The sequence below is a fragment of the Parasteatoda tepidariorum genome, chromosome 6 (genome assembly GCF_982258835.1).
Source record: "Parasteatoda tepidariorum strain Cologne lab strain chromosome 6, Ptep-v5.0, whole genome shotgun sequence".
NCBI classification, from domain to species: domain Eukaryota; kingdom Metazoa; phylum Arthropoda; class Arachnida; order Araneae; family Theridiidae; genus Parasteatoda; species Parasteatoda tepidariorum.
This window is the reverse complement of record NC_141760.1, coordinates 63,051,468-63,071,455: the sequence shown is the minus strand read 5'-3', so window position 1 is coordinate 63,071,455 and position 19,988 is coordinate 63,051,468. Positions and strand designations below refer to the sequence as shown.

Sequence of the window (19,988 nt, the reverse complement as noted above, 5' to 3'; positions counted from 1 at the left end):
TTAAAGAAATTTTATAATAATGAATAAAAAAATTTAATTCGTTTAAAAATTTTTTTTTTTACGTGGAACACGTAAAAAGTAAAACTAACAAGCCTAAATAGAATTAGAAGGAAAAACAAATAACCCAAATTCATCGAACAAAAGATCGATTTAGTTAAAGAATTTGACTTATTACAGATAGCACTTAAAACGTGAAATCCGATCAATAGAACAAAATTTTTCAACTGTCTTTTTTTTTCCCTCCTAAGTGTAAACATGATATTTCTAAACTTAAAAGCAATTTATAGACTTTAAAAAATCGTTTACTTGTATCAGCAAGAATTAAAAACTTCTCGTGTGAGTAGCATAAATTGTAGTTCATTTATGTCGCACTAGAGCTGCACAATGGGCTATTGGCGACGGTTTGGGAAGCATCCCTGAGGATGATCCGAAGACATGCCATCACAATTTTGATCCTCTGCAGAGGGGATGGCACCCCCGCTTCGGTAGCCCGACGACCTGCACGCGAATTCGAACACGGTAGAACAGTTTATCGAGGACCCATACCGCACACCCACGGTCCCTACGCAGACTGATCCAAGTGGTCACCCACCCGCACATACAGACTGCAGCCGACTTCAGTGATCTGATGGGAACCGTGTCTTAACGATCAGTCCACTGCGGGACGTGAGTACCATACGATAAGTTTTGTAACGTATATGTGAAATCATGGTAAGTCTCAATTTCTGTGTTTCCTTTGTCTAAAAAATAAAAGAGCTGCAATAGAAGTCATAAAATTTAGCTCCTATAAAATCAAATTTCGTTCTATAAACTTAAATTTAAATATTAATTCCAATCATACATTAATAATAGTACTTAAATTTCGTTTCGTTAAAATTATTTTGCGTCCGAAGTAAATCATTAAATGCTTTTTTTTATTCCACTCCTAAGAAAATGATTATTCTGCAATTATATTGTTAAAATACATTTAGGGAGTCTTAAATTTCTTAATAAAAAATAGCCTTTCTGAAGTTTAAATTAAAAAAAAATTTTTTTTTTTTTAAAAATATAAAATTATTGATAGTCCACTGCTAGCCCCTCCCCCCCCCCTCTTGTGGTTCTACTTCTGTGTCTTAACAACCTTTTATTAATAAAACTACCACCTAATATTTTAAACATGCTATATCGGAACAGCCTGTTATTTTTATCACAGGCTAGTATTTTGGAACAGGAGATATTTTGTCACAGACTAGTATTTTGGAACAGGAGATATTTTTTCACAGCTAGTATTTTGGAACAGGCAGTATTTTGTCACAGGCTAGTATTTTGGAATAGGTGATATTTTTTCACAGCTAGTATTTTGGAACAGGCGATATTTTGTCACAGGCTAGTATTTTGGAACAGGCGATATTTTTTCACAGCTAGTATTTTGGAACAGGCAGTATTTTGTCACAGCTAGTATTTTGGAACAGGCGATATTTTGTCACAGCCTAGTATTTTTGGAACAGATGGTAATTTGTCACAGGCTAGTATTTAGGAACAAGCTAGTATTTTGTCACAGCCTTTCTTACTATTTTGCAGTTTAAGCTAATTTGCAGCAATGCCGGGCATGGTGACCTGTCTTCCATGACCTTTGGGTTTTCAGGCATACGGGGGGGGGGGGCACTTTGTTTACAATTGCATTTTCCATATTTCCTTATTTTCATGTTTCCTACAAGTTAAATAGAAAAAAAATTCACGAAATTTTCCTACAAAATATGAGTCTTATTGTCTAATTTCTTCTCTCCTAAGTCTTACACTCTCTCTTTCTCATTTTTTTAAACTTTTTTTTTAAGACAGTAAATATTTTAACTTTTTATTCCCTTATAAGAAGTTGGTGTTAAAATTGTTAAAACTATATTTAGTATGCGAATCCAAGCTATATTTAAACACTTCTTTGTATGCAAGCTATAGTGTTTGATAATATAGTGTTTGATAATTATATTATTATCAAACACTTTATTTTTTCTCCCAATGTATATCCTTTTTTACTTCGTCTACTTTAAAATGCTGAACTTATGAAGAAGCATGAAGGGGTAGTACAATAGTACAGAGAAGATGAAGGGTAGTAGAATAATATGCAAATATTTCTATTTTCCTTTTTATGAAAAAAAGGAGAAACAATTCTTAACTTTCAGCCAAAGGAAGCATAAAGTTGTCGATTATGGACTCTAAGACTAATTACATTGCTATTATTTTTATATATATTAGGAAACTATCTGATGGATGTTCGGGTTAAGCAAAATATTTTATGAATGTGATTTAATAATGAAGTTTAGTGATAAAGTTTTAAGGGTCATTAAATTTATGTATTTTATACATTTAATGAAAAATTCAGAATATTTTTTTGAAATAGTAAATTGCTCACTATAGAGTAACTACGGCCTACATTTACATAAAAATGCTCCATTTTTTTTCTCTTTTTTCCGACTACTGTATTTATTGCATTAATTACAATCGTCTTTTGGGGGACATCTAACCAAGGAGTTTTACTTCGAGAATCCAGACACCTCTTTACGCCATTGGCCCCCCGCCTCCCTAACTTTCACTGCGGGTTTCATTTTCCGCTTTCGTTTTTGAGGTCGACCGTGACCTTCGAGGTTGCGAATTGACTCTCTCAATATCTTCAAATGAAGGCGTGTCCTTTACTTCCCTCGTAAATATTTGTTGTGGTAATTCAACCAATGTTCTACGTGAAGAGTGATTTGTTATTTCGCTGAATTTCGTCCACTCGCATACAAATAGATGTCTTTCTGGCATTGCCTATTATTTTGTTGCTTAAAAGATTGATTTATTTTGAATTTTTGAAGAAAATAAATAATATATTTTTAAATGATAATATTCTGCAGGAAAGGAAAAAATCTATTACTGTTAATTTGGCGAATTTTTGTCCCTTAATGGTTTGAATTTTACTTGACATAAAAATTATCATTAAGGGGTACATAGTATGTGATATTTTTAAATTAATGTGCTAATTGTTTTCAAAGGAAAATATTATTTAAATTATCCAAGAAAAGTTTGGAATTGTTATAAAAAGGCTTGTTTCTTTAAAAATTATGCTAAATTCGTATACTGGTGTTTATTTTGCAAATTTAATTTTTTTAAATAAATTTTTAAAAAAATATCGGATTATGCTCTAGTTGTATTTAATTTGTTAAATGTTTTAGCTCGTGCAAATTGGTAAAACTGAATCAATTACATTTTAGTAAACATATATTTTTTTTAGTTTGAAACTATAAAATGATGTTATTCGAATTATTTAAAAAAGTTGCATTGAACTAGGTTGCAATGTATGCAGTTAGACTACTTTCAGGTATTTAAGTAAATGAAATTATAAATCACTATCAGTAAAATTCACCAAATTCATTATGTCAGAAAATATAAATAATTTTACGAAAGTGGTGTTAGAATGAAGAGATTAGTTAACTAAGGGATCGTAATAATAATCACAAAACATTTTAAACTATCTTTTAAGTATAAAAAAGTTGACGATTTTTTTCTAAGACCTGTTATTTTGGAACAGGTATTTGGAACAGGTATTATTTTGTATCGGAACAGCTGGAACCTGTTATTTGAAAATACCTGTTATTGCCCACTCGAGATAGAGTCGCGTGGCTTTGTTTCAATCTGTTTAAGTTATGAATATTCAATTTTCCAGTGTACGCGGAAAAGTAGTAACCGATGTTTCTCGTAATCATGTAATTGGCTTAAAAGAATATGCCAATCAAGGAACCTCTCTTTTATTAGCCCTCCCACTTTTTTTGCAACAACAGAAGTCGCCACCTTTTTCCTTTCTAGAGATTGAAATAAATAGAATACAATAGCAATTTATTTTAAACCATGATCTTCTGTAAAACCTTATAATCAGAGAAAATTAGTGAAAAATATTTCTACTAATAATGTTTTTTTTTTCATTGGCACTTTATGGTGCCCCCTAAGCACAAGAAAAGCCAGCCAAATTCGCTAGCTCCCTCAGAAGTTAGGCTTAGCATTATGTTATGGGAATGATTGCACTCTTAAAAAATTATTTCAAAATTACCGAATCTTTTAAATTTAAAAAAAAAATGGTCTTTCGACAATTCATTTATTAATTTAAGGAATATTAACACTGATGGAGGAAATTATGGTTCATTTTTATTTCGTTTCAGAAATACATTTTGGTGAGCGAGCGAAGTAATTGCGAAAGCAATTGAGTAAAGATTGCCTCGCACCGTGAGCTGAGGAGGGTCCCCTAGTCTAGCTATGTATTTATCTAATTAAAAAAAGATACAAAAGCTTAAATTCTTAAAAATTCGAAGAAATTTCTTATTCAACAAACAATTGAAAACTGAAACATCAAGCGAGTGATTTCAAATCGCGATAGATATTTATATTTAGAGATATTAATATTTAGGAGCCTAAACTTTCTACTGCTCTCGTCATCAAACTATTGGAACTACATTTTCCAAATTGCTGCTCTTAGGCCGGAACAGCCTGGTTGGTAGGGCACTGGGCCCATGTCGAAGATATCGTGGGTTCGATCCCCGCCGACTAAAGACTCCATGTAGCAAATGGTGACTGATGCACGTTAAATTTGTCGGATAACAAAGTCCTCCATGTTCCCATAACAAATAAGTACCTCTGGGGTACTGATCCTGGAGCTCCCTTGTCTTCTGGTTTGAAATCAAAATTACAAGGCTATGGAGTTGAACATTGGTAGTCGTAAACCCAAAATTGGGTCAGCTGTTCAACGACGGTTACAAAAAAAAAAAAAAAAAAAAAAGAGAGAGAGAGAATTGTGGCTCTTCCCTTTTTTTAATAGTTATAAATCCATATCTGTGGAATAAAAGGTATATTTATTCCGAGAAAGTAAGTTTTTATGTTTAATTTTTAACAGAACGTATATTGATGCAGACAGTTAACTCTTTGATGTAGATTGGACACTAGTGTTCCTTTTATATATTTACTGACTCTCTTATTTCAAGAAAACATGTATATTGGTATTTTTTAATTATAAAAAAAGATCTTAATAGTTACTGAAAAATCTGTTAGATTGTCGGAATTATATTTGCCCTGAAATATTAAACCCCCAGAAAAGTAGTCATTTTTATTCAGTTCATATTCATACACAGGTTCAAATCATATTAAAAAATTTAACAATAATCGATTTTGTAAATTAAGGAAAATTCAGTGATGAATAAATGTTTATTATTGATCTAAATAACTTCAAATAAGTGCAAATTTGAACATTTGTTGTTCGGACGTTTTTCCCTTTGACACGGAAAAAAGAAAGAAATAAAAACGGTGTTTCATGCTGTATTTTATAACCATAAATTATTAAAATGCTGAAAATAATATTTTTCACTTATTTTGAGAGGCCAATAAAATACTCCGCTTAAATACATGAACCATTACATTTTCTCCATGGTTTAGTTAAATATGGTTGCTATTGCTACTAAAATACTTGTTAGACTTGCATTTTTTAAATATAGCACTTGCGAACTACAATAAACTAAAACTCATTTTTTTAAGAGAAAAAGATCCTTGAATTGGAATTGAATTGAAAATACATGATATATGCCAACAGGCTGAGATGGACCATAGATGCGATCGTGAGACACTTGGTACTGATTTCCGATCAAACATATCCATTAACTGATTTTATGTTGCAAGTACGCTTTTTCCATCACAAATTGCAGGGTTATACTCTAATAGCCAATCGGGCCGAGGTGATTTAGTTTTATATTAGTTAGAGAGTGGTAAAAAATTAACCAGTTTAAAAAAAAAGAAAAAAAATTATTTGTTTTCTTATTTAATGCAAACATACCTATGATAATGGCGTTGTAAAATATTAATATCGAATTCGGCTTAGTTTCTGCTATACTGTTAAAGTTCTCTTATTTCAAAATGAATATACATGTGACGGTATATTCGCTTGAAGCGATATTGTAAAATATTAATATCGAATTCAGCATAATTTTTGTTGTATTTTGAATTGGAATTGAATTACAAATGAATGATTTATACCAGTAGCTGTTATTTACATAATTTTCCAAACTTTTACTGATTTTTATTCAAAAGAAAACACCACAAAAATTATATTTTTATTGTATGGCAGAGGTAAATTTCTGTTGCTGACATAAAATCTTGGTACTTAAACATCTTAATTAAATCTTTTAAAAGTTATTATTGTCATTACTAAAATTATCTTAGTCTTTAATTTTCCGATACCGATTGTGTAAGCGTCGGAAACATAGCAGGAAAAATAAAAATAATAAAAAGCTATTAGCTATTCTATTTTTTTCTTCCTTCTAATTAATCAAATTTTTTAATTAAACTATGTATTTTTTATTGAGTTGTGTGTTTGCTATAGATAGCAATCAACCCTTTTACACCTTGAAAATATCATCATTCCTTTAAGAAAAATTATTGTAACAACGGTGCCATGTTTATTTCTCTCTTTCTACCTTGATGTACAGATTTATATCCTGAATTATTCCCCATTGCTATTCGAAGAACCTTTCATTCCAGGTAATGCATGTGATTTGGGGAAATAAACAAAAGAATTTACTCAACCAACAACTCTAAATGAACATTATATTGATTGTCTTTCTTTGTTCTTTATGAGTAAGGCTATGATGCGCAATAGATGCGATCGTGAGATTACTCTGTGACTTGGTGCTAATTTCCAGTCGAACATATCCATTAACTGATTTTATGTTGCAAGTAGGCTTTCCATCACAAAGACAAATTGCAGGTTTACATTCTAATAGTTAATTAAGCAGAAGAGATTTAGTTTTATAATAGGCAGAGGGTGGTTAAAAAGTTAACAAGTTTCAAAAATTAAAAAAAAGAAAGATTAGTTTTCGTCTTTTATACTAACATACATCTAATAGTGGAGATGTAAAATATTAATATCGAATTCAGCATAGTTTTTATTATACGGTTAAAGTTATCCTATTTCAAATGAATATATATATATATATATATATATATATATATATATATATATATATATATATATATATATATATATATATATATATATATATATATATATATATATATATATATATATATATATATATATATATATATATATATATATATATATATATATATATATATATATATATATGACAATAAATTCGCTTGAAATGGTATGGTAATTAATATCGAATTCGGCATAGTTTTTATTATACAGTTGAAGTTCTCTTATTTCAAGAGAATATTCATATGTGGGTATATTCGCTTGAATTAATAACAAATTTTGCATAGTTTTTGTTACATTTTTAAAGTTTTTTTTATTTATTTCAAGAGAATAAATATATGACAAAGGCGTTGCAAAATATTAATATTTTATTCGGTAACGTTTTTGTACACAGTTAATGTTTCAGTATTTATTAATCTGTATAATCCCATATCTCGCATATCAATTAAAATTCTAATTCAACACTTAAGTTCAGTATTTCTCTAACAATTATCCAATACTCAATTTTAAATGGAATTTACAATTTCGCATTCAAAATAACGATTCTAATTGGTTTATTAATCAATTAAAAAACATTTATAATTGATTATTAGATTACTCAATCTTTGATTCATGAGTAATTTTTCCAAATCATTTTTGACATTATCTGTGTAATTTAAGAGCTACGTTTGTGATTTTCAAAAATATAAATAATAACCAAATTTCGAAAATAAGAAAATAAACGTTGACTAAACAATAATTAATTAAGAATTGAGTGAGAATAAATTGCTAATAACAGGATATATTTTTTGGGATATTTCTGTAATATGTATTTAGATTATATGTTATTACATTTCTTAATATTATAAATGCATATATTCCAAAATTAAATTATAAAATATTAAATTTTATCCCAGTTCTACCTAATTACTTTGTTAAACAGTTGATTATTAAAAAACATTTTCGTCTTAAGAGTAATTAGAATTTGTTCATAATATAGGATAGCTTTGTTTTGTTTTTCTTCTATTTCAGAAAACTTAAAAAAAATGATAAAGTTACATTAAAAGTTAAATAGTAATCTAGTTAAAGCGAAATGTTGAACAATTGTTTCTTATTCATATTGTTAAAAATAAAATAAATAGAAACGGGATTCATATAGTTTATATTACAGAGACTTTTGGTACCATCAAATAATATCTAAGGTGCTTTAAAATAGTATATCAGCTAATAATAACATTAAAATAGTTAAACGCTACATTAAAAGTTAAGTTACATTAAAAATTAAGCGTTACATTAAACGTTCTATTAATCTAGTTAAGACAAAAAGTTTAATAATTGTTTCTTTTTCATGCAGTTAAAAGTAAAAATTTAAATATGAATGAGCCAAGGTTCAGATAGTGTATGTAACAAATACTTTTGCTGTATTCAAATAATACTGAAGGTACTTTAAAATTGCTTATTAGCCAATAAAAAAAAAATAACCTGTTAACTAATAAAATCAATTATAAAATTTTAGCAGCAACGATTAGAGTTGTTTGCTTTTCATATAAATAAAGCCCTTTTGCCTTTAATAAGAGTAAATTCCACCTCTTTTCGTATGGGTCGACTTAAATAGTTTTTCTTTATCAATATTAATAGAGTTTTTAAATTTTTTTTAATTTTTCTTATTGCAATGTTGAACAAATATATTTTTTGTCGGCAATTCTCTTTTTTTAATGTAGACTTCATTTTAAATCAATAAAAAAGATAATAAAAAAAAAATAATAATGAAAATTCTGTGGTACAAAGTTACTATGAGGGAAGACTTTGGGTCACTTAATATGTAGCCTTAAAACCTGCTTTAACTTCATTCCAGTACGTAATTAATCTCTTGTTGTCCAATATAGATACAAAATGTTTAAAGTTTTCAAAATTTTTTTTTTGTCTAAGAACAAATTTCTGAGGGTGGGGGTGGAGGGCAAAATACCATGATGAAAATTTTTTTAATTAAAATACGAATAAATCTATTATTAGTTTTTCGATTGCAATTATTTATAATGAAACATTAAAATAAAAATCATACAATTAATTAGAAATTTTGTGAAGAAGAGGAACTGTTGTTTCATTTATTGATTTCTCATGTACCATAACATCAGAAATTTCGACTCTGCATTTTTTAATGATGTAGTGAAATTCGAGACTATTATTTCTAAATAAATAAATTAAATTTCTAGTAAACTGTTTCTTACCACTTCGTCATATCATCATTATGGTTTTTTCCTTCCCAAGTCTTTCCTGAAATTTTAAAGCCTAGGTTTTTAAAATAAATATTTCATTGATTTTGTAATATTTTTTTTCTGAAGAAAGAAAGAATTAACATAAAATTTTTTTACTAAGAAAAATATTTTTTATTATGTTTTTTTAAATAATCGTATGAGTAATTTTTTTCCAACATTGAATTCCAGTTTTTGATTGCTACAGTTACTAACCTTATTTACTTATTATTATTTATTTTTTTACTTCCTATTTGAACTTTATTATTACTTAGCATTATTTTCTTATATAAAGCATCATTTAGACACTCTTGACGCGAACAGTAAATAAATAAATTACCAAGCGTTTTTAACTTAGTTGTAACTTATTACCGTAAACACCGTTCGGAGAGCATAAATTAAAAAAGATTAAATGGAACGAAAAGTTAACTTTGTGATGTAATAAGGGAAAATAAGTTTTCACAGAAAAAAACACTAAACGTAATTTTCTAATTTACTCTCTTAGGCATAATTTAACTTTTAAAATTTTTTTTCTACAGTTGTTTCAAGTAACCGTTTAATGGCGCCACATATGCAGGAAGCGGCTATTTTCCTTTGCGCAGGCGCGTTGAAGGATTCTATTTCTGATCTTTCCGCTCCTTTCAAGTGAAGAATTATTAAGAGAGCAGCAGATGAGAGAGTTGAGTGGAAACGAAGTTTTGTGAGAATCGTCTGTGTTTTTAAGTTTTTTCTCGTTTGGTGTTTATTTTATTTGTGTTCATTAAAAAAAGGATATCGAAAAATGGGGCTTACTGGATGTTACGCTTGTATGAAATACCTCGTTGTGATTTTCAATCTGATATTTTGGGTAAGTTATAATTATATATTCTGATTGAACGAAATGCGATTCGCGCCAAAAAGTTTCATCTGATGAGGAAGAGCGTTGGGTTACAGATGCGCGCCACGTGCCTGGAATGGCATTTGTTAAAGTGAATGGGCTTGTTTATGTTGCTCTTTCACAACATTTTATGTTATGAGTTTCCTAGCGGAAACTTAGCAGAAGTTAAGTTATATTTCAAATGTACATGCCGAGATGTTTTCCATGCCCTCTAGTTATCATGTTTGCGGCCAATTCAGTGATGCTTTTAGTGATTAAAATTTCTGAAATATTTTGTTACACATAAAATATTCCTTCGGTTTATTATTTTAAATTACCCTAAAGGAATTCAACTTACAATTAGGAGACCAAATGCGGCTCTTAAATGGTAACTGTGCAGTCTCTTGCATTCCAATAAAAAAATAATTAAAAAAAACTAGTCTATTAGCACATAGAAGAAATTTTATAATTGTTTTTCCAACTAATCATATAATGAATTAAATTAATACTTAAATATGCAGAATGAGAAGTTCTAATCTACTTATCAAAACATTTAATTCTTTCGACAATTTTTTTTAATAAATTAATTTAACAAAAACATGATTGAAACAATTGTAGTTAGATCTTGTAAGTATAATTTATATATAGTGGAGAAATACATATTTCCACAAAGCTAAAAACCTGTAAAATTTAATTGCTAAAACTAAAAGACAGAGTGTGTAAAACCTCAAATGTTTGTTTAATTCTACAGGCACATGGGAAAGCGAATCGGTTGCACGGAAATTCCAACTTTTTAATACAACTTTCTTCAAAAACGTCGCAAATAAAAACGATATAACATCAAAAAATTTTAATAAAAAGCTGAAAGTCTAAAAAATTAAAATGTTTTTAATGTTATTTAACTCTCCGATTAAAATGATTGTTATAGGAAGAAATTTACTATTAGGAAAATTCGTTTCTGAGCGACTCTACAGATTTCGTTAGTTAAACATTTGTGAAGCCAATTATGGGCTACGGTAATCATCGCTATTTCCAACAATACGACTATAGAATGTTGAAAAATATTTTTTCAAAGAATTTGGATACAGTGAACCATCGCTTATAGTGGATTTATTTCCATGGTCCGCAGATGGTTCGCTATAACGAGGTCCGATTATACATGCAATGACATTTATTTTCAATACTTATTGATATTGCTCTTATTTCTTTAAGAAATAATTGTCACATTTTAATGAATTGATGTAATTTAATTCATCGCTGTCTCAAAAAAAAAAAAAAAAAAAAAAAAAAAACTTTCCATTATACTTTTTTTTTTTTGTTGTTGAAAAAGAAGGTGCACTTCTATGATTGATTGATACACTATTTCATTTATAAGCTAGGCCATTTTTGGAACTCTTGCAAAACTCTTATAAAAATAGTGTTTTTTTTTTCTATAGTTATGACGTTCAGAGCTTTTCATGTAGTTTAGATTTCTAGCCGTCAACTTTTGTGATAAAAGGTACAAAAACAAAATATTTTATTTTTGTCATTTAAAAATCAAAATAAGCCGCCTCAAAGTGACTAAGCTCAGTTTATTTAAATAAATCTCAGCGTAAAAAATTTCATTAAAATTTCAATACATCAATTGTTTCATGCCATTTTTAATAAAAAATATAAAAATATGTTTGTACCTCAGGGCCCGCTTTAAGGACTTCAAATTATTAGCCGAATTTTAAAATTCTTAACCAAAGGTAAATCTTAAAAATTTTTTATGAATGATTTTTCCCCCAAAGAAAACTTGAATTCAAAATACAGATTTACGGTACTTCGGGATTATTCCTTCGACCATTTTCTTACTATAAATTGAACTATTTTATAAAATTCAAATAAGAATCATTTCACATTCGCGAAGAATAAAATGAGCAATAAATGGGAGAGAGGATGAAAAATGTAGATGTTTTATCGTCTTTGAGGAAAAGAAATAAGAGTAGGTTGGGGTTAATTTTTGATAACTTCTTCTAGAGCAGTAAAATAAGGATAAATGGGAAGCAACATAATGTTGTCACGTTATTGTATAGGTTATTGTCATGAGAAAAAATATTTTTTGCGACGATAATATGCATCTTGCTACCACTTAATACGTTTTATTGACCAGGGGTCTGTTTAGAAGAAATTTGGGCCTGTTAACGGACCCTTCACTAAATATCTTCTCATAAAAACGGACCCTTCACAAAATAATTAATCTTTTAATCGGACCCTTCACAGATTTGTTTATCTTCATTATTGTTTTGTTAATCGAATAAACCCTTCCGCGGGGGGGGGGGGGAGAGAAAAACGATTCTAGACAAACTAAGTTCCTAAGTTTAAATTCCAAATGTAGTATTTTCGAAGAAAATATTTCTACTTTTACAAATATCGTGTGCGCATTCTTATCAATATTAAATCATAATTTTTTTGTGAATGAACAAATGATATTTATTCATAAAATTAATTAATGGAATATTCTGTAAATAAAAATTAATTTCTGGCAATTTTTTAAATAAAATATTATAAATTTAAGAATTGTTTAAGTTTACTTAATGCGTATTACACATTAAAAGTAATACATTACTAAGTTGTGTTATTTGAAATATGTCAATTGCAATAATTAAAAATGTGAGTGATTTTGTTTCCATTATTCGTCTGAAATGAATATTCTGTGTTGAGCAGTATAGGTTAAAAACCAAATATTTGTATGTTGCAACTCTAATTTAGTAGCAGCAATTGCTGAGCAAAATCTTGTATCTATTTACAATTTAAAAACTTGAAAAGGTTTTTAGCAATTTTTGCAATAACAGAACCCTATTATCATAAAATCAGGACCCTGGTTAAAAGAAAGAGACTTAACGTTTATTTTATATTCACAAATTATAAATAGTTTTTTTCCACAATTTTACAAAAACAGGACCTTTAACAAAATGTCTGGACAGACCCCTGTTGACATAAACTATAGGAAAGAATTTCATCACACGACATCGCATGATCCGGCAATGTACTTGGTAGTTTGTATTTTATGGTAGTTCGTATCATGCTTACATAATCTCTCTTGTAGCTTAATGCTTACATAATCTGGAGTTAATATTATTCTAATTAGCTATGCGACGGATCCATGACTGTCACCTAATAAAAAATACAGGATTTGTTCAAAAAAATTTGACCTTTTTTTTCAAGATGGAAGAAAATATGCATTTTTTTTTCCTTTCAAAAATCATTCGCCAAAACAATTTTTTTCCCTCCGAATTTACGATTTTTATCGCATTTGATGAGGTGGCGAATGCTTAACGCGGGCCATAAGTAATTAAATATGTATTTTAAAGCATTCTAAACTTTTTTTTAGTGAAAAAAAAAGGAAGAAAATCTTACAAAAGAATTAATACTATTCTATTGCAAACTCACTCCTACCTTCCAAGCGTGACATCATTTGCGGAAGGTCCCTTTAAAATTAACTAGAGTTAAACATAAAATGTTCTTCAGTAACTTAGTGGAATTTGAATTGATTATATGTTTTGTGAAATATAATTTTTAATATTAAGTGTGAAATTTTTATTGTTTCGTTACCCTTTGTAATAAAATAATGTTTATTTGTAATTACGGAGTATTTAAAAAATTAAAATGTTGCGTCAAAATTTTAATAATTAAAATCTGAATTGTACGGAAAATTACAATTATTGATTTATTGAAAACTGCTAATACATATGTGTAGTTAATTTTTGAGAAAACCTATTACTAAAGTCATTTTGTTATATAATTTTTTATCATTTATTATAATAGCGAGTATAATATTCACTACTTATGGCCACAAACTCAAAAAGCCACCATGTTCTTTCTCACTCTAAAACTTCTTGTAAATGTTCCGTTTTAACGATAAATGATATTGTAAAGTATCTACGTTATAAGGATAAATTATTTTGAGAATGGTCTGCTATAAAGGTCCGATAATGACCACTGTAATGGGAGTCAAACAATTCAAACACTACAAATAAAAAGGGAAGATATGGAAAGTATGCGAAAAATCTCGAAATGTTTTATTGAAGAAAGGTAGCTAGCCTTCACGAAACTTTTAATTAATTTGAAAAATGGAGTGAATGACATCTTTTATTTATTAATTTTAAAATTATATCTCCTGGGCAGACATGGTTTGTACGTTTTTCGCAAGACTCAACATTACAAAATTATAAGTAGATTTTTTCTATATTTCAGAAAAACGGATCCTTTGCAAAAAGTTAAGATAAAGCACTGGTTTCGTTAATTTTCCCAAAATCAGGATTCTGTTTCATGCTGAAAAATTTTTGAGTAGATTTTCTCTATTTCACAGAAACGGATCTATTACAAAATCATGGAATAACCACAGCTGCATTGTATATTTGGGTGTAGAGAATTGTTGGTATTGGCGTTATACCAAGTTGCGAACATCAATCTATTCGACATGAATGTTAGTCAGTTACTTTTTATTGCTTTTTTTTCTTCCAAATCTTACTCTTCCATTAAATTTTGAAGATTTGCAAATGTAAACAAAAAATGGATTTCTATTCCAGATTAATTTTTATCTTACTACTTTATTTTTTTTGTTCCACAAACAATGCATACAAAACAAATCCGATGATTAATGCAACCAATTAAGTAACTAAAATCGTACGTGAAAGTAGACTGTTAAAATATTCTGGATCAAAAAACGGTAAAAAGTACCGGATCGGTACTTTTTACTGGAACATGACATGTTACGGATCAAAAAATATCGTGGTTTTTGTAGTAATAATTACCATAAAATCATGGAATCACTCTAAATAAATATTACCGTAAAAATTATGGTGTAATATTTTACGGATAAAATAGATTTTACGGTAAATCAATTTTACGGATGAAGCATTTAAAGTGCCGGTACTTAATACCATAATTTGATCCGGAAATTTTGGTGACAGTTGTTTATTTCGACAAGAAGATCTTAATTACTAAGGGGCTTCGATAAGCTCGGGAAACTTTTATTTAAACGTATATGTTTCTGCGAATATGCCAATTAACGCAAATATCGTGTTTTGGATAAAATTTTCGCTCTTGATTTCAGTTCAAATAACTATTTATCAATTATTTCTAGGTATTCCTAACTAGTGAAATATACAATGAAAGTAGATTTAATTTCTAAATGCTTAAAAATATTCACGGAGAAGTTTAGGTGTCCCCACAACCCGAGACAACAGTATTAATATACGTATTTATCCTTTTCCTGTCATCATCTTGGTTTTACATGCTAGAAGGGTACATCGGTCTCAGTGACCGAGTTTCAATACTTGGACAAATCGATGAACCGTAAATTACAATAATGATTGCCGAGTTGTGAACATATCTTGAAGTGAGGTGGATATATGTTTCTGTATTTAAAAGCGGTTATTGATTATACTGGAGCAGCGTTTTCCGTTAGGTGTTTATGCTAACATGTGAACATCGGAGCAAATATTGAAGATAATTCCTAAATGAAGCTAATATTGAAGAAAACACCTAAATTAAGTAAATATTGAAGAAAGCTGCTTAATTACTGGGAAGAAAATTATAATGAAGTATATTTAATTTTGTTATCATTAAGTTGATGAACGATATTGGTTTTTGCGTTAAATTATATGGAGACATCTTATTTATATTTTCTTTAAAATGTATATAGTAAATTAGGTTTTCAGTTTGATGTATTCCAGGGGTCTGTTTAGAAGAAATTTGGGTTCGTTAACGGACCCTTCACAAAATATCTTTTCATAAAAATGGACCCTTCACAAAATGTTTTAACTTAAAAACGGACCCTTCACAAAATGATTTTTCTTTTAATCGGACCCTTCACAAATTTGTTTATCTTCATTATTGTTTTGTTAATCAAATAAACCTTTCCTAGGGGCGAAAACAAGAAAGACAGATGTAAACGAATAAGTTTTGTCTTCGGCAGACGCTTCTTCCTTTATTCGTCCGAAATGAATATTCTGCGTTCAGCAGTATAGGCCAAATACCAAATATTTGTATGTTGCATCTCTAATTTTGAAGCAGCAATTGCTGCTTATTTTTGAAAATTTATTTATTTTTTATTATAATTTTACAGTGCTGAGCAGAATCTTGTATCTATTTACAATTTAAAAACTCCTTGAAAAATTTTTTTTTGAAATAACCGGATCCTATTTGCACAAATTCATAAAAGCAGGACCCTTGCTAAAAGAATGTGATTTAGCGCTTATTTTATATTCACAAATGAAGAGTAATTTTTTCTCAATTTTACAAAAACCGGACCTTTCACAAAATGTCTGGACAGACCCCTGTATTCATAACCTGTAAAATTTTGTACTCATAGCCTATAAACTATTACTGAGGAATCAATTAATAAACATGGGCTTACAAGTGCATCACATTTAGTCAAACATTTTCTAGTTTTGAGTTATTTGGTTTTTCTGGTCTAAAATGTTATAACCTTTTAGACTTTAAATCAACTCTAAAGGTCATATTTTTGTTAAATTCAATCAATTTTTTGTTTTTAAAAAATCCATAACAAATGTTCTTCAAATATCTCAAACTATAATCATTAATTTGCTGTGTATTGCTTTTAAGGTATGCAATTAAATATTACGTTTAAAATGTCCTATGTTTAATTTTGTTAAAAAGTACTAGTGTTCTAAAATATGGATAAAAACACTTTTTTTTGATAACATTGCGTATTAATTTTAAATTTTTGTTTACTATTAATTACATAATATGTGTTTTTAAATGTATGTTTATTAATACTTTTAAATTTATTACCGTAGAAAACGGATTGTTCACAATATTTTTCATTTCTTTAAAAAAAACTTGCTCCTAAAAATGGGCTTTTTGAAAAACGGAGTAGATGCCATTCTTTAATTCATAACTTTTACTTTTAATTTTCGTACTTACGAAAAGCTTAAACAAAAGCTAGATGACGTTCTTTAATTTATAATTTTAAAATACAGCCCCTTAAAATGGTTTTTTCCCCACAAAAAAAAAAAAAAAAAAAAAAAAAAAAAAAAGACCGTGGCAAAAAGAACGATTCTCATCTTAAATTCAGAAAATAATCAGAAGATTTTCAACGAATTTACGAAAACTGGATTTTTTACGAAAAGCTTAAACAAATCTTTTGGTTTTTGTGATTTTTCAAAATCACAAAAAACTGGTTCCTATTTTCACAAGTTTTTAAAATTATGAGTAGATATTTCTCAAGAAATAGACCTCTCACAAAGTCTGAAATAACCCCAGCATTTAGTAAATATGAGTGTGATTCATAAATTAATTAGCTTCTTTTTAAATTAGTTAAACTATCCTTTTTAAGATAAATTTACAGGCCGTTTTCACACATTTCATAACAGAAACTATGATTGTGACTTTAACTCACTGAACTTTCTTTGAATTATTTTTTTATTTATTATTATATTCTTACTGTTTTAATTTTATTTGTGCTATATTAGATACTTTAATTAAAACTAATAACATTAATTAGTTTTTTTAATATAATTAAAAGTGACTTATCTGCATCATTACGATACTTGTGGCAAGCATTTGTTTTTTTTAATTGTGCATTAAGAAAAATAATGCTATGTTTTCTCATCCCTTAATTAAAGTTTAAATTGGTCGATGCTGTGTAGTTATCACTTGCTTTCTTTTTTGAGTTCTATTTTAGCTTGCACTTTCGAACTATAAATTGAACGAATTACCATCATGTTATCATTCTGTGTTTTGCCGTTGCGAATTTGTTTTAAATTTTATTGTTAAACTGGCTGTTAAGCGTTATTACTGTTTATAGTTGGTTGCTACTTCTTTTTTTGGATAAGTAAATAAATTTTGAAATATTCGAGTGCTGGGAAATTATTGGTCACTAAACTGCTTTATTTTAATTCATTAGAACTTTGAATTGTTTATAAATAAGCAAAATTTAATTTGTTTATTTTCTTGTTTTGAAAAGTATAAATTTTTTTTTTGCCTTCATTGGAAAAAACATAAATAAACGAGTGATCGAGGAGTCAATGACACATTTGTTTATGCCATTTGTTAATTGCCTTTTTGCTTCCAAATATCCTGAATCATACAAAAGTTTCGTTTTCATCCTTAGTCTAAATGTCTCCTCTATAGCTAATGCTATAGAGGAAACTAAATAGAAATTCCAATGGACCAATAGCTTAATGGACCAAAAGCCTTTTTTTACGTTATCGAAATATTTCTTGTAATCTTTTCTAAAATAATGAGCTAAGTTATCCTGTATCTTTAGAATACTGATGTTTAACTTGCATTTTCAAAATCCTGATATTAAACCCAAGTCTTTAAAATAGAGCAAAAAATATTGTTCTTTCCCTATTGTTTAAATAAGAATGTGGCTCGTAAGAGAGTCCGTCATAGTAATATCCGTCGATCGAGGGTTCGTCATAGTAATATAAATATGAAAGAGCATATAACTATACAATTTTTTCAATAGTTTTTTCTAAAATAATTACGATTCTGTGAAATTTTCTTACACTGCAGAATTTTTTAAAAGAAGTGCAAGATCATTTTAAGAGAAATTTAGATCCGCTGTTGGTTTTTGTGATTTTTTCACACAATTACTAATACTGTACCTGATTTTCACAATATTATGAGTAAATTTTTCATAATATGAGAGAAACAGAGCCCTCCACTAAAAATCTCAGAATACCCTTGGTAATATAAATAATAAAAAAAAATACTATCATTACACGTCTAAATTGTACTACTAGACAATTGTTACTTGCTTCTACACTTTTATTAACTTTAATGAATTAATATTAATTTTAAATCGCCTTGAGACAATGTGTGACAAACAGCATCCCTTTATTTCATATATGATTGTGATCGCCATATCGCGATTTTTTAGGGCTCTTTTAAAATTTTTGACGCCGAGCAAAATATGACTAGTGAGTGCTAGTCTTTTTTCTTCTTTTTTTTTCTTAAATTTTGATGATCAATGAAATAATTTTGAATCGATAGTCTGTGTTTGTCGTTTGTCATAATTAGTGGTTCCTTGCCCAAATTTTTATAAAACATTTTTATAAAGTGCTAATCATCATATGTATGTGCAAAATTTTATTGAAGCATTAAAAAGAATGATTTAATCAGCTTAACACTAGAGAGACTGAACACTGCTATATACCTAGAAAGTTTGAAGGGGCCAGAATTACAGATATTTTGAAATACTCTTGTTTTTCCCTCCTAATGAAATTAGGGTACTTCATATCTACCAAAGGGTATCTAATAACCAAACATACCAACTAAACCGTACTTATGGGGTACCTACTAAAATACCTTTGGGACCACCCTGTCCTCCCCCCTTCATTCAAGGCTTAAGTTTCCTTATACGTTTTTACTAGGCTAATACATGAATGATTAAATAAGCACTTAAACTGGATCAAGCAATAAAAAGTCAGAAATACCTAATACTTTCAGTAAGTTATATTTTGAATTACAGAACAACAAAAAACGAGGGCCCAAACGGCCCCACCTGTCTTTTTTATTTAGCGTTATAACTAAAGTTTAAGTTATTTTTTAGATTAATATATTTGTAGGTTACAGAATGAAAGTTATGCATTTTTGTACAGCATATGTAGTCTATAATTCTAATAACTATCATTATATTCTTTTTTAGGACCTCTTAAGATCTCTCATTGTATTTGTGTGTTATGTGTTAAAAAAAGATGAAAATTTAAAAGCATTGAAAATGTATTGAATAGCGTTCATCATGTCTCTTCTTTTCAACCTTAGAATGTATTCTAGGAATGTATTTTCATTATTATCTACCATTGTTTCCCTATGTTAAAATGTATTGTCAATTATATTGAATCGTGGGAAGAGTAACATTATGTTTGCCTGTGTTAAAAAAAAGAATAGTTTTTCAGAGTTAAAGCATTTAAAA

At 28.5% G+C, this 19,988-nt stretch overlaps 1 protein-coding gene across 1 annotated transcript in view; it reads left to right on the top strand.

The window, feature by feature from the left end:
- The first annotated feature begins 9,857 nt into the window (after positions 1 to 9,857).
- Positions 9,858 to 19,988, top strand: part of LOC107450121 (CD9 antigen) — an 80,995-nt gene continuing 70,864 nt past the window's right edge. Inside the window, exon 1 of the mRNA XM_021147449.4 lies at positions 9,858 to 10,066. Within this exon, the coding sequence (XP_021003108.1) occupies positions 10,001 to 10,066 (66 nt within the window). The 5' untranslated portion in view covers positions 9,858 to 10,000. The remainder of the gene's footprint in view (positions 10,067 to 19,988) is intronic.